This window comes from Talpa europaea (assembly GCF_964194135.1).
Source record: "Talpa europaea genome assembly, contig: HAP1_SCAFFOLD_340, whole genome shotgun sequence".
Taxonomy (NCBI): domain Eukaryota; kingdom Metazoa; phylum Chordata; class Mammalia; order Eulipotyphla; family Talpidae; genus Talpa; species Talpa europaea.
The window spans coordinates 11,541-26,305 of record NW_028167798.1 but is presented as its reverse complement, the minus strand read 5'-3'; the positions used below and the strand labels follow the sequence as shown (position 1 = coordinate 26,305).

At 43.7% G+C, this 14,765-nt stretch overlaps 1 protein-coding gene across 1 annotated transcript; it reads right to left on the bottom strand.

Moving 5' to 3' along the window:
- Positions 1-9,548: 9,548 nt before the first annotated feature.
- LOC311188140 (olfactory receptor 4D2-like) lies at positions 9,549-10,484 on the bottom strand (the record flags this gene model as incomplete). Its single annotated transcript, XM_084259893.1, has 1 exon — positions 9,549-10,484. One exon carries the CDS (start codon positions 10,482-10,484, stop codon positions 9,549-9,551), a length of 936 nt encoding a protein of 311 aa, XP_084116019.1.
- Between the last annotated feature and the right edge of the window lie 4,281 nt (positions 10,485-14,765).

Sequence of the window (14,765 nt, the reverse complement as noted above, 5' to 3'; positions counted from 1 at the left end):
CCTACTGCAATCTATTTGTAAGGGCCGGACTGGGCACAGGTGCAGGTTTTCTGATCCCATGCAGACCGGGTAAAGGAGGAGTCAGTCTTCAGTGGTTTTGCAGGTCTTTTATTTGGGGTTCACCAGGCATATGGCAGGCAGGGGTGCTGGCTGGGGGGCTGGGAGGCTGGCAGGCCTCCCAGCCCCCATCAAGTCTTTACTCTATCTGGGCTCTCTGGCGTTCTTTCTGCTGCTTTTCCGCTTCGGCTTCTACTGCTGCTACTGCTGCTGCTGCTGCTGGCTGGGGCTGCTGGCGTCCCCCCCATGACGCCGCCCTTAAAAGCACAGTCTTAACTCAGCTGAATCCCATCTACCTATGCCCACACCCTATTCCAGGTGCCCGCCATCAGGCATGCATTCAGGACAAGGATCCATCATCTATCCTGATGGCGGAAGGGCAGAAAAGCCTGACATTTTCTTTACCCTACACTATTGTTGCCGAAAACCATTCTCTTCTTGTCTTTCTCTTCCATTTGCTTCAGCTCCAGTCTGCCTTCTACTCAGCTGTGCTGGAGACCTGTCCTGGAGCCCTCTCTAAGCTCATCTGATCAAGATCATGTTCCTCTTTCACTTGTATTCCTGTATTGGGGGGTGGCATGCTCAGCGCGCCAGGCCCCTTTCCCATGCCTTGCTCTGTGCCTCTCTTCATCTGACTGTTTTCTTCATCTGACTGTGCCTCTCTTCATCTGAATGTTATAATAAACCAGTGATCTCACAAGTAGAATGTTTCTCAGAACCATTCTAGCAAATTGAACAAGCCCAAAGAGGTGGCAGGTGATTGGCATCTGGAGTGAGGGAGGGAGGCAGCCTTGCAGGAATGAGCTTTAAACCCGTGGTGTCTGAGGCTATCTTCCGGGAAACAGAGTCAGAATTACACTGAGCGGTTGAGTTGTAGGACATCCAGCTGGTGTCACAGAGAAATCCTAGGAGGTGAGGAGAACCACCTTCGTCCTACCTCCACCCTCTCACCCCCACATAGCATTGGATTTGGTGACCAGAATCTTTATAGTCACCCACTCTGCTACTCCTTTCAGTATTTCTGCTAAGCAGAAAGAATTCTTTATTTCTCTGAGTTCTCCTAATAATTTGAAAATGCTGTTGTTATAGTGTTGAGTCCAGGGCAAGTTAGGGTTACACAGGCAGCTTCAGGAACAGCAGAGACTTCGGGAGAATTAAGGGATGCCTCTGAGATAAGGGCAGAGAAATTCAGGAGGGCTAATGAGGGCAGTAAATTTTAAGGTTAAAATTTGAGACAGTAAATTTTAGCAGACCTTGGACAGGGAAGGTAAAAAGAGGAACTCTAAGACAAGAGCTGGGAAAATGGGCACATCTGCCCGGAGTATAGCCACTAGGAGGAAGAGCCAACACAAAATATGAAGATGAGATTTTAGAAGAGAGGAAAACAAAGGATTAAATCCTGCTAGACACAGGCCCACAACAGGCTTCCTTGTCCCTCCCAAGTACAGTGTACCTGGGAGTCTTTACTTTCTTCCTTTAAATAAACTTTTTCTTTCCTTTCTAAGTTTGTTTCTCTCTACTTACTAATCTAACATGTCTGCGATTTCCTTTTTTTACGGCTTCGTGGGACAAGAACCTGTGGTGGTTCAAGGGCTAAGTGAACAGCGCACACTGGCCTCAGTGTTACATTCATCTGCACCAGCTTCTCTCCTCAACCAAACATCTCAATTTCCCATCTGCAGTAACCCCAGAACTTCAACAGCAACTTTGACATGGCACACGCTCAATAAATGGTATCAAATTAGTGTGTTGAGAAGGTAATGGATCATATGGCCTTCACTCGGGGGAGAAATTTTAGGGGCTTTCCTCATCCCATGTTCCCTATGCCACAAGGCAAGTTCTGTGCTCGGTTGCTAAAATTACTGGTTTTCACACGCAAGGTAAAGAAGCAGTTTTCAACCGCACATTCCCCTTGAATATTTCCCAGTGCTCTCCTCACATTCTGGATCGACCCCCACCAAGGCGGTCTCTGTGAATGCCCCCACCTTCCAGTAGGTGTTTCCAACCACTTAGCTCCAGCTGACCTGCCAGCAGGATGGAAACTCACCTTCTTCAGCTTGAGTGGGAGAGAAGAGTCCAGGTCTTACATCCTGCTGGGGGTCTTCTCCAGACAGCCTCACGGTGTCCTGGTGCTTGCCCGCACCTCACTCACGCTGCTCACAGCGTGGCCCTGGGGCCCAGGAGATATCCTCAAGGAGAAATTACTGGTCTGGGCTTAGGAAGCAGCTGGTCCCCACTGGGGGTAAGGGAGCAGTGGGAGTTGTTAAAAAGTTTCCAAGTCTGCCCAAAATACTTAGTGTTGAGAGGTCTGCCTTGGGGGCAAACCCCCACCAAGGACATTGAGAACTGTAGAGATAAGAAATATAGGATTAGCAGGTTAGAGAGTGTTCTGGGATTTTTAGAAAGCCCCATTTCTTACAATGGTTCACTTTACATTACCTGGAGGACATGTTAAAATTCAAAAACTACACACAGTATTTTTTTAAAGATTTATTTATTTATGCATACAAGAGCTGGGGTACAGGCCAGAGATGCGGGGGGTGTGGGGTGTGAGAGGATTCACCAGAGACAGAGTGGGGAACAGAGAAGGCAGAATGACTGAAATACACTGCTGAGGGGAGCAGCGGGAGAGGTCTGCTTTGCCTTGTGGGTTTCCCTCTGGCGGGCCAGGGATTGAACTCATGCTGCAGAGGCTGCGAATTGCTTCATAATGCGGTGCTTGAGCCACCAGGGAGGCCCTACACACAGTATTTTTTGAAGTAATAGGTCTTAGATAGAGGTTGAGAATTCGCATTTCTAGCAAATGTTAGAAATTTGAACCACTGACTTCAAATTTCACAGTTCTCTGTTGACGTGACAATTCTCTCTCTCAGTATCATCAAACAATTTTGTTAGGGGGAAAAGGATGTCCCAAAGCAAATTCCATATAGGCTTTGTGGACTCCACCCCCACCCCAGGTCAAAGCCAAAGACACTGGGAACTCCAAATCCCATCACCACCAAAGGGAAGGTGGCTGGGACCTGAGGGTGAGGTTAAGCAGCCAGGTGGATACAAAAGGCAGACACGTGGGCTTTGGGGGTCTCTCTCTCCATTTTGGCTCTCCGCGCTCTGGGAGTGCCTTTGGGTTTCCAGGTCGTCGGATCGGGTAGGACGCATTAAAGACTTTATTTCCCTATTTTCTCCCTGAGTTGTACATTTTCCTTATTTCCTTTTCTCTTGTAAATAAACCTTTTATTAACCCTTTTGCGTGTGTCTGTAGTAGAGTATTCATGTTATAGGACAGGGAGAGGGGCAGCCCAAACCCCGCAAACCTGCCTATTCTAAATGGGTTCTGCCATCCGCCGCATCAACACAAAACATAGGAGACTTTAATGGGAAGGAACTTTAATAAAACTAGGAAACAATACAGGTAAGGCAAAGAGTCTAGTTTCTAAGTGAAGCACCCAGAGTTACCCGTCCCCTCGTGGGTAAAAGTCCATCCATATGGGATTGGCCCAGAGCAAGGCCCCAAAGCCTGCCTCAAGTCTAAAGCATCTTCCAGTGGGGACCCACAGAAAAGGGTCACAAACAACCGGACAAGCCCGGAAGGAAAAGAGCAAAATCAACATCCAGATAAAAGCTGCCATTGTCACCTCCCCACAGGTCTCACCCACATCTGTGTCACCCAGTCCACGACCAAAAGACAAGCGCAGTTTCTTTACGTGTCTCTAGGCTCCTCCAGGTCTCCTGGCTCCATCCTGTTTCCTTCCTCAGTCTCTTCTGCAGCTTCTCCTCTTCCTGCTCAGCTCCACCCTCCCTTGGGTGGGGCAGGGAACCTCCCCCTTTCCTGGGACCACCCTGTTACATTCATAAGTCCCTTAAAGCGCGTGGGTGAGGACCCACAGCCAGGAACCCGTTTAATATCGGGGTTGCTCTATAACACTTTGATATCTTACATAAAAATTTAATTGATCTCAACTTGGGCAATATCATACATGGGCAAATGTTTGTATACTACATTGGAAACCAAAACCCTGTTAAGTCTTTTATTTTGCAACCATGATACTGAATGCCTGCCTCAGTTTCCCCCAGCCAATAAAAGGAAACAAGAGTTTGAGAAGGAAAGTAGTTCATTTTGTCGACAAACTGAGGAGGGCAGCAGTCTCGCGTCTGAAAAACCACTGTCTTGCTCTTTGGCAGAGTGTAGGGGGATTTATACAAGGGAGTTTTAAAATAAGGGGAAATGAGCAAGATTCGGCACAGCCTTTTGATGCAGACATGTGCAGATTGGTGAGAGTCAGCACCAACTCTGCTTTGCTAACCCCCTGGTGTTGAATGTCCATGCTATCTGCTTAGGAATGTTCTTTCTTTTCCTTAGAATGCAGGAAGACAAACTTGTTAAGCAAACAAGCTTGTTAAATGCAGGAGATAGGAATGCTCCCTTTTGTATCTGGTAGGGCAGGCACTTGCATCACTCAGACCCACGGTTGATTTGCCCCATCCATATCCAATTCCACTACCATTACAGATGAATCTACTACTCTATACATGAATTGTTACAGGATAAAGTTCTTTTCATGTAAGGACTAGTACAAGGAGCACATGTATTTTCTTTTATGATAAACTGTTTAGAATTAGAATTAACTGACTTTATAACCTTGATATGCTGCAGAATCTGTGATTTCTTAGACAGAGATCTTGGTTCTACATGAGATTTTCAGGTGGATCCTAGTTCTTGTGTTGCAATTATTTAAATAAAGTTTTCTGGCATGTAAAAACACTGTGTTCTTTCACACATACAGGAGATGTTGATTTTAAAATATGAATTCTTCCCAAAATTTAAAGTTTTAGCCTATTTTAAAACCCTGGTTTAAATTAGCCTGGTTTGACAGGGGGAAAGGAAATAGGTCTTATCAATCTCATTGACTATCAGATGTCACTAACTGTAACTTTATTAAGAGTAAATTACCTGGGGCCTCCCTGGTGGCGCAGCGGTTGAGCGCTGGGTTGCGAAGCTGCCCGCGGCCTCTGCGGTGCCGGTTCAATCCCCGGCTGCTCCCCGGCCACCTGAGGAGGGTCCCATATGCCGCGCAGACCTCTCCTGCCACCCGCTGCTCCCCTCAGCAGTGTACTTCGGTCCTTCTGCCTGCTCTGCTCCCCGCTCTGCCTCTGGTGAATTCTCTCACCCTCCCGCGCTTCTGACTGTACCCAGTGCATGTATAAACAAACAAACAAACAAACAAACAAAGAAAACATGCCTCTATTAAAAAAAAAAAAAAGAGTAAATTACCTGGATTTATTTCTTATGATTCTGATTTCGCTCTCAAGAAATCTCTTGTATATTCTACTTATCTCTTTCTCCTCTGAAGTCTCTTAAAAAATAGTATCTACAAAAAGCATACCTAACGTGATAATTAATGGTGAAAATTTTGAAGCTTTCTGATTAAGATCAGGAACAAGTCTCATTTTCAACATTGTACTGGAAGTGTTAGGAGGAAAAGGATGTCCTAAAGCTAATTCCATACAGGCTTTGTGGACTCCACCCCCACCCCAGGCCAAAGCCAAAGACACTGGGAACTCCAAATCCCATCACCACCAAAGGGAAGGTGACTGGGACCTGAGGGTGGGGTTAAGCAGCCAAGTTGGTATAAAGCCAGACACGTGGGCTTTGGGGGGGCCCCCCCATTTTGGCTCTCCGCTAGCTAGCAGCGTTGGGCCAGCTCTGAGAGTGCCTTTGGGTTTCCAGGTCGTCGGATCGGGTAGGACACATTAAATACTTTATTTCCCTATTTTCTCCCTGAGTTGTACATTTTCCTTATTTCCTTTTCCCTTGTAGATAAACCTTTTATTAACCTTTTGTGTGTGCCTGTAGTGGAGTATTAATAAGTCCCTTTTAAGCGCGTTGGTGAGGACCCACAGCCAGGCAACCCATTCAATATCAGGGCTGTCCGATAACAGGATTCTTGTTTAATATAAGACAAGAAAAGGAAAGGAAAGGCATACAGATTGGAAAGAAAGAAATTAAACTATCTTTGTAGAAAATCTGAAAGAATTGACCAAAAAACCCTCCTTAAACTAATATGCATGATTGCTGGATACAGGGCTAACCTACAAAATTCAATTGCTTTCCTATGTAGTAGAACAAACAAATGCAATTACAATTCAGATGCAATTTGAAATAAAAAACACACACTATTTCCATTTATATTGCGTAAAATGAAATACTTAATTATAAATCTAACAAATCCATGCATTATATCTATGAGGAAAACTAACACTCTGATGAGCAAAATCCAAGGATTAGATAAGTGGAGAAATAATCCATGATCATGGATAGGATGGGTCAATATAGTGTTGGTGTCAGTTCTTCCTTACTTCTTATATAGATTCAATATAGCCCCAGTTAAAATCCCAGCAAGTTATTTTGTAAGTATTAACAAACTGAGTCTCAAATTTATATAGAGGCAAAAGACTCAGAATAGCCAACTAAATACTGAAGGAGAAGAACAAAGTTGGAGGACTAACACTATCTAATTTCAAGACTTACTACAAAACAAGAGTGATCAAGACTTTGTTGACAAAAGAATACAAATAAATCAATGAAACAGAACAGAGTCCAGAAATAGACCCATATAAATATGCTCTCAACAGAAACAGAGTCAATACAAAGGAGAAGAGATTGTGTTTTCAACAATGGAGAACAACTGGATGTCCACATTGAAAGAAAGTGAAGTTATAAAAGACTGAACCTCTTTCACAAAAATTAACTCAAAATGGATTATGTAACTACATGTAAAGCATAAAATAATAAAACTAGAAGATAACATAGAAAAGATTTAGACGACCTTGGGTTTGTTTATGACACTTTAAATATCAAGGAGTGATTCATGAAAGAATTAATCCATAATAATTGATTAAAACTATCTAATTTCTATTCCCCCCCCACAGTTTGTTTGAATCAAGATCCAAATAAATTCCAGATAGTGATTGACATTCATTTTAATCTATATGTTTCCCTTACATTTCTCACTTGCAATTTTTTTTTTTAAGAAACCACGTTGTCCCAAAGAGTTTCCTGCAGCCTGAATTCTGTCAACTGCATTCTTGTGGTGGTATTTAATGTGTTTCTCTGTCCCTTGTATTTTCTGTAAATTGAATTTAGAAGTTTTCAAAGGAATTTTTTTCAATTTTAAGAAAATTAAAAAAGAGAAAAAAAAATAGAACACCCACCACTATCCATTATACCCCTTCCACCCTTACTCTTACCTACCACCCTGTTCCCCTCAGGTAATCTCAGTTCAGTTATCAATGTCCTTTACTTTGTTATTATTGTTTTTTACATTTATCTAATTTATCCCCCCAAGTTCCCTCCACTGTGCTGCAAATGGCAAAATTTCATCCTTATAGTGGAATAATATTCCACTGTGGACACTGCACACCCTTTCTATTCAATCATCTCTCAGTGGGCAATAGTGGTACAATAAACATCGTGGTGTGTATAATTCTTTAAGTTGATGCTTTGGTACCCTTTTGATAGCTACCTAAAAGCAGCATTACTTTGTTTTTTAAGGAAAAACTTATTTAATTTTTAAGGAAGGTCATACCATTTTCCAAAATGGCTGACCCAATTTACATTCCCACCACCAGGGTAAAGGATGCTTCTTACTCTTCATCCTCAACAAAACCTGTTGCTAGTGGTCTTTCTGATGTCAGCTATTCTCACAGGCATGAAATAATACCTCATTGTTGTTTTTATCTTCATTTCCTTAATAAGACATGATGATAACCATCCTTTTACATATCTGTTGGTCATCTGTTTATCTTCTCTGCAAAAGCAGAGGATTCACCAGAGACAGAGTGGGGAGCAGAACAGGCAGATTGACTGAAATACACTGCTGAGGGGACCAGTAGGGGAGACAGGAGAAGTCTGCTGTGCCTTGTGGGTTAGCTCCCTGGCCAGTGGAGAATCAAACTCCTGCTGCAGTAGCTGGCAACAGCTTGATAGTGCTGTGTCTTTAACCCCTGTACCACCAGGGAGGCCCTGTAAAGTTAAATCTTTAAAGATCTCAAGACTTAGCAGTTCCACTTCAGGGTATATAACCCATAGCGCCTCAACATAACAACTGGAGGCAAGGAGAGAATATTCAAAATAACACAGTTGCATTTGTAGTAAGAAAATAGATACAACCCAAGCTTATTCTCCCAGTGGAAATTGTACAGCAGTGCAAATGAATAAAGTATAGTGGAACAGGAAAAAATGTGGAGCTTAGAAACATACTGAGTAAATAAAAACAAATCTTAGAATGTATGTACAGTGTATTTTATAAGCTCAAAAAACAAACCAAATAACATACTGAACATGTAAAATGTGATAAAACTGCTTTTACAAGTAATGGAGTAATAAATACAAAATCCAAGGATGTGGTTTCATTCGGGGAGGTTTCATTTGAGTATGAACGTGATGGAAAGAACCCCATGGAAAGGATAAGTTATTGGTAACTTCTGGTTCTTGAATTGAGTATTCAAACATATTAATATAAATTTTATAACTTACATGTGTTTCACACATAATTTTTGTAACCATTATATGACCTTGAAAACATAAAGAGAAAAAATGATTAATTTCAAATTTGAAATTATCCAAAAGACTAACAGGAAAAAAATTTAGTTCTGTTGTTTACCCGATGCTTTCTCACACAATTTTTAAAAATTTGATTCTGAATATAAATCTTGGAGGCTTGAGGGTCAGATACTAAGTAAGTTTGTTGAGGAAGAAGCCCTGAGGCCAAGAGGAGCCGCTGCCCCATCTAAGGCCATCAGTCTAGTAGGTGATGGGTCAGTGCCTCTAATTTCAGGCTCACACTCTGCATCTGGTGCTGTTTTCAAACACCCAGACTCACACCAAAACAGGGTATTCTGAAAAGAGGTCAAAATCATAAAAATTGACCATTTTTATGATGCTGTCATCATACCGGGAAACTGCCCATCAAAAACGCAGAAAACAGGAGGTAGCTTTCGAGGGGCCATGAGAGCATAGCTTATTGTTCCATTCATCCATTATAAACAAAAATAAGGATATTTTCTCTTTTCCTTAAAATCTGAGTAAGTTGCTTCATTTCAAAACATACTCATGGGCCTCCCTGGTGGCGCAAGGGGTTAAGACTCAACCTATGAAGCTATCCCCAGCCACTGCAGCACGAGTTTCATCCCCGGCCATCAAGCTACCCACTAGGTGCAGCACACCTCTCCTGACTCACCTGCTGCTCCCCTCAGCAGTGTATTTCAGTCAATCTGCCTGTTCTGTTCCCCACTCTGGAGAATCCTCTCAGCCCCTGCACCTCTGGCCTGTACCCCAGTTCTTGTATGCATAAACAAATAAATCTTTAAAAAAAAACCACTCACTTCTATAAGAACCCGCACAGAATGTAACTAAGACAGGAGGTGACCAGATACAGCGACTCTCTCTTCCCTTGACAGATGGGAAATAGCCGAAGGGCAGGAACATACCCGTGTCACTCACTTCTACAAACCAGCCTGCGCCTCCCTAGCCTCTTCAGTGCCACCTGCATCTCCTGGTTCCGCAGGGTGTAGATCATGGGGTTGAGCATGGGGGTCATGACTGTGTGGCAGAGGGACACAGCCTTGTCCATGGAGAAGGAGACAAAAGGCCGGGCATAGAGGTAAATGCTTGGGATGAACATCAACGACACCACGATGTTGTGGGTGGTACAGGTGGAAGCCGCCTTCCTCCTGGCCTGCTCTGAGTGTGCCCTGAGCATCACCAGGATGACGGAGTAGGAGACCAGAAGGAGGAAGAACCAGATGACATCCAGCATGCCACTGTTGCAGATCATGAGGAACTCCAGGACGGAAGTGTCTGTGCAGGCGAGTCTCAGCACTTGTGGAACATCACAGTAGAAGTTATCCAGGATGTTGGGGCCACAAAATGGCAGTGGGAGCAGCAGCACCAGTTGACTGATGGAGTGGACGAAACCTACCATCCAGGCTGTCACCACCAGTCCCACACAGAGCTGAGTGTTCATGATGGTGACATAGTGGAGGGGCCGGGAGATGGCGACCAGGCGGTCATAAGCCATCACTGAAAGGAAGAAGACCATGGCACCTCCCAGAAAGTGGAAGAAGAAGAGCTGGGCCATGCAGCCCTGGTAGGAGATTGTCTTCTTCTCAGAGAGGAAGTCCACCAGCATCTTTGGGGCAGTGACTGAGGAGAAACAGAAGTCTAAGAGAGCCAGGTTTCTCAGCAAAAAGTACATGGGTGTCTGGAGCTTGGAGTCCAAGGTCACTGTGATCACTATTAGGAGATTTCCCACCACAGTGGTGGTGTAAACAAACAGGAACACCACTAACAGGAAAACCTGGAGCTCTGGAGTCTGTGAGAGACCCAGGAAGATAAACTCTGATACCCAGGTGAGGTTCCCTGGCTCCATAGCATCCTCTCCATACACCTAAAGAAAACGAACCACAGACATAGATACATAAAGCCACTACTAGTCCTTCTAGAACTCGGAACCTCAGAACCGAATTGTCTCAGTGCATAGGGTGGACACCTCATGTGTGGTCCATGGCAAAGCTGCTGATTCAGTGGCCTTCTGTCTGGGGAATTACACTCACGAGCTACCTTAATGTCACCCAGAGACATAAGCAGCCTGCCTTTCAAAGTGTCAGTGTACAAAACTAAACCAAATTGAACCCTAGCTATGGCTGCTCAATTGAGGCTTCTAGAGCAGGGGAGAAAGTTGGGGTGGAGACAAAGGGAGAAGGGGGGCCCAATGGTCTGTGGTAAAAGACTATGGGTTCTTTGGTGGTGAGTGTGGTGACAGACATCTGAGGATATGTGAACCTGTTTCCCCTAAATCACATACAGTGTTGTAAACCAGTAATGATCATAACAATAGTCAATGGAATACTGTGTAGTGTTGGGAAAATACTGAGAATCCAACAGACCCAAGTCAAATTTCAGTTTTTCCATTTTCTTGAGATCAGAACTAGAATACATTACTTGATCTCTTTGGGTCTCAGTTTTCACATCAATGAGCTGGGACTAAAAGTATTTTCTTTATAATATTTTCTGAGGTCATAAGTATAATGATACTTGTAAACTTCCGCGAACAGTGCCTACAATATAACTGGTTTTCACTCTCTTCTGTGTCTAAAGACATCCTCCCTCTCAGTCTCAAATAAATGTTTTTTACCAATCATTCTTTTTTTTTTTTAATAATTTTTTTTTTTTTTTTGTGGGACCCTCGCCAGTGGCCAGGGATCGAACTGGCGCTGCAGAGGTTGCGGGCAGCCTTGCAACCCAGCGCTCAACCGCTGCGCCACCAGAGGAGGCCCTTTTACCAATCATTCTTCATGCACAAATGAACACATTATAAGTTTAACAGATTTTCACATCTGTTTTTCTTCCATTATTCAACTTTAAGCTCCCAAAAGCATAGATCTGAATCTTATAATATTTTTGCACCCAGCAGCGCCCATCCATGCTCATAGTCAGTACTGAAAAAACATGTAGTGTTGACGGTTGTGCAGGTGAATAGCTGTAGAGTGTGTCCCCCAGCCCTTGCAGATCCAGAGGCCCCTTACTGACTGAGGATTGGACCCAGGTGTTGTATGTGCTGAGACATGGCAGAGAAGGACAGAGAGAATCTGTGGATGAAGGAATAGACTGTTGAATGAAGAGGACTCAGAGCTCTTCTGCAAAGAACAAGACTTAGATGTTACCGAATACAAGGGCAGAACAGAAAGGAAAATACTGAAATAAGAGAAATATAATAGACAAAGGAATAAAGAAAAAGATTAAGAGGCAGAGAGATGAAGGAATAGAGTGAGCGAAGGAAGGGAATGGAAAGGTGGTGGAATTGAGGCGAGAAGGGAACCGGAGGTGGAGAGGGAGACACAGGGTATCAGGGTTAGGGGTGATGTCACCTCCCCACTCCCCTGCTTGTCTCAACCTCTTATCTTTTCTCACCAGACCTACTGCAGTCTATTATCCATTAAAGATCATTTTAATCTCATCCTTCTGCTTCCATTCCTGTCCCTCTTCTATCCAACTTTCAATGAAACCTTTCTAATCTGGTCATTTTTCTCCCTTACTAAACTCATTTAATGATTATCTAGTGTCCTCAGCTTAAAACTCTCACACTCTTAGAAGCTACCTACTATGCTTTGTGAATCAATTCAGGCAGAAGAACATTCTTACATATGTAGATGCAACTCCTTCTTAACATGTCATAAAAAGCTGCAAAATGTAGCCTCCACCTACCATCCTAATCAGTATCTCCACACTCAGGATCTGACAGCTACTCGAGGAATTTAAACCTTCTCACATCTACCATGTTTTATGTCCAGTTATTTCTGTAGCTTTGGTAATAAATTCTGTTTCCTGAAATACCTTTCATGACCTTCTCAGCCTAAAAGTACTCAAATCTCACTTCTTAGTGACTCCTTAGCCATTTCTCCCATGCAGAATTAACCTATCATTTTTCTGGATTCCAATAGCATTTTTTAAGTGCCTCTGTTACAGCATTTATCATTTTTCAGTAGTCCCTATTAACTAGATCATAAATTCAATAACTTAGTAGCTTCAGCGCATTTAACAGCAACTCTGATTTAGCAGTTGCTAAAATAAAAAAAAATGCTTACTATTAATAAGCAATTGTGTGAGCTTCTTTTATGTGATTATGTGGAGAATTTTACAGTGTATTTGCTAATCCTTTGCTCTCAGCATATTCCCTCTAAACCAAAGGTCCAATTCTTCATTTGGTTGTTAAAAGCCTGGGTTTCCAATGCAACCCAAGGCCTCTTCTTTCAACATCACCTTCCCCCTGCTCTGCACATTCTAGACTTAACTACCATCAAACCTGTGTCACTTGTTTACTCTTTCCACCTTCTGGCAAATGTTTCTGGATCCTTCTTACAGTTGATCTATCTGCAGACAAGGAAACCCCGACCTCTAGCTCATAGAGGAAGGAGTTTCAGGTCTTACATCTTCTTGGAGATCCTTTTTCGGGCAACTACATTTTCCTGGCCGCTGCCCACACACGACGTAAACTCAGTTATGATGACCCTAGGGGACCAGGGTTATCCTTAGGGAGAAACTATGGGTCTGGGCTCAGGAAGCAGAGCTGGGCTGATTACCACTGGGGGCCTGAGAGCAATGGGATTTGTTAAAAAGTTTCTCAATCTCAAAAAACATATCTTCTTTGAAGGTCCTCCTTGGGGGCCAAATTTACCAAGGACAATGAGAATTTGAGAGATTTGTAAAGTGTGAGATTCTCAGATCAAGATCCAAAAGTGTTACAGGGCAGCCCCGATACAAAATGGGTTGCCTGACTGTGGGTCCTCATCCGCGTGCTTAAAAGGACTTATTAATACTCTACTGCAGGCACATGCGAAAGGTTAATAAAGGGTTTATTTACAATGGAAGGGAAAATGAGGAAATGTACAACTCAGGGAGAAAAGTGGGAGATAAAGTTTTAAATGTTTCCTACCTGATTCGCCGATCTAGAATCCCAAATGGCACTCTGAGATCTGGCCGCCAGCCACCAACCTTGAACCCAAGAGGCAAGCAAGAGACCACAAGGCGCACGTGTTTGGTTTTCATACCAAACCTGGCTGCTTAACTCCACCCTCAGGTCCCAGCAACCTTCCCTTTGGTAGTGACGGGATTTGTCTTTCCCAATGTCTTGATGGCTTCGGCCTGGAGTGGGGGTGGGGTCCACAAAGCCTGTATGGAATTAGCTCAGAACATCCTTTCCCTCTAACAAAAGAACAAGAGTCTCTTCAAGAGAAACAGATTCCCTGGGAGTTTTAGAAGAAGCCATTTCTTAGACCAGTGACCTTTACCCTTGAGAGAATCACCTGGAGGGCTTCTTTTAAAAAGGTCTTACCAGGGCCTCCCCGGTGGCGCAGTGGTTGAGCGCTGGGTTGCGAAGCTGCCCGCGGCCTCTGCGGCGCCGGTTCGATCCCCGGCTGCTCCCCGGCCACCGGAGGAGGGTCCCACATGGTGCGCAGACCTCTCCTGCCGCCCGCTGCTCCCCTCAGCAGTGTACTTCGGTCCTTCTGCCTGTTCTGCTCCCTGCTCTGGCTCTGGTGAATTCTCTCACCCTCCCGCGCTTCTGACTGTACCCAGTGCATGTATAAAACAAACAAACAAACTAAATAAATAAAGCATGCCTCTATTTTTAAAAAAAAAAAAAAAAAAAAAAGGTCTTACCGGTGAGAATGGCACATATTAAAAAAACTAGCAACAACAAATGTTGGCGAGGGTGTGGAGAAAAAGGAACTCTTCTGCACTGTTGGTGGGAGTGCAAACTGGTCCAACCACTATGGAGAGCTGTGTGGAGATTTCTGGACCTACTAAACATAGAGCTTCCATATGATCCAGCAATTCCACTCCTAGGTATTTACCCAAAGAACACAGAATCATCAATTCCAAAGAGCACCTGCACCCCTATGTTTATAGCAGCACTGTTTACAATAGCTAAGCTTTGGAAACAACCCAAATGCCCAAAAATAGATGACTGGATCAAGAAGATGTGGTACATATAAACCATGGAACCATGGAATATTACTCAGCATTCAAAAAAGATAAACACATGCAATTTGCAGCAACATGGATGGCGCTGGAAGGGATCATGCTCAGCGAAATAAGCCAAAAAGAAAAAGAAAAATACCGGATGGTCTCACTCATAGCAGGAATCTAGAAA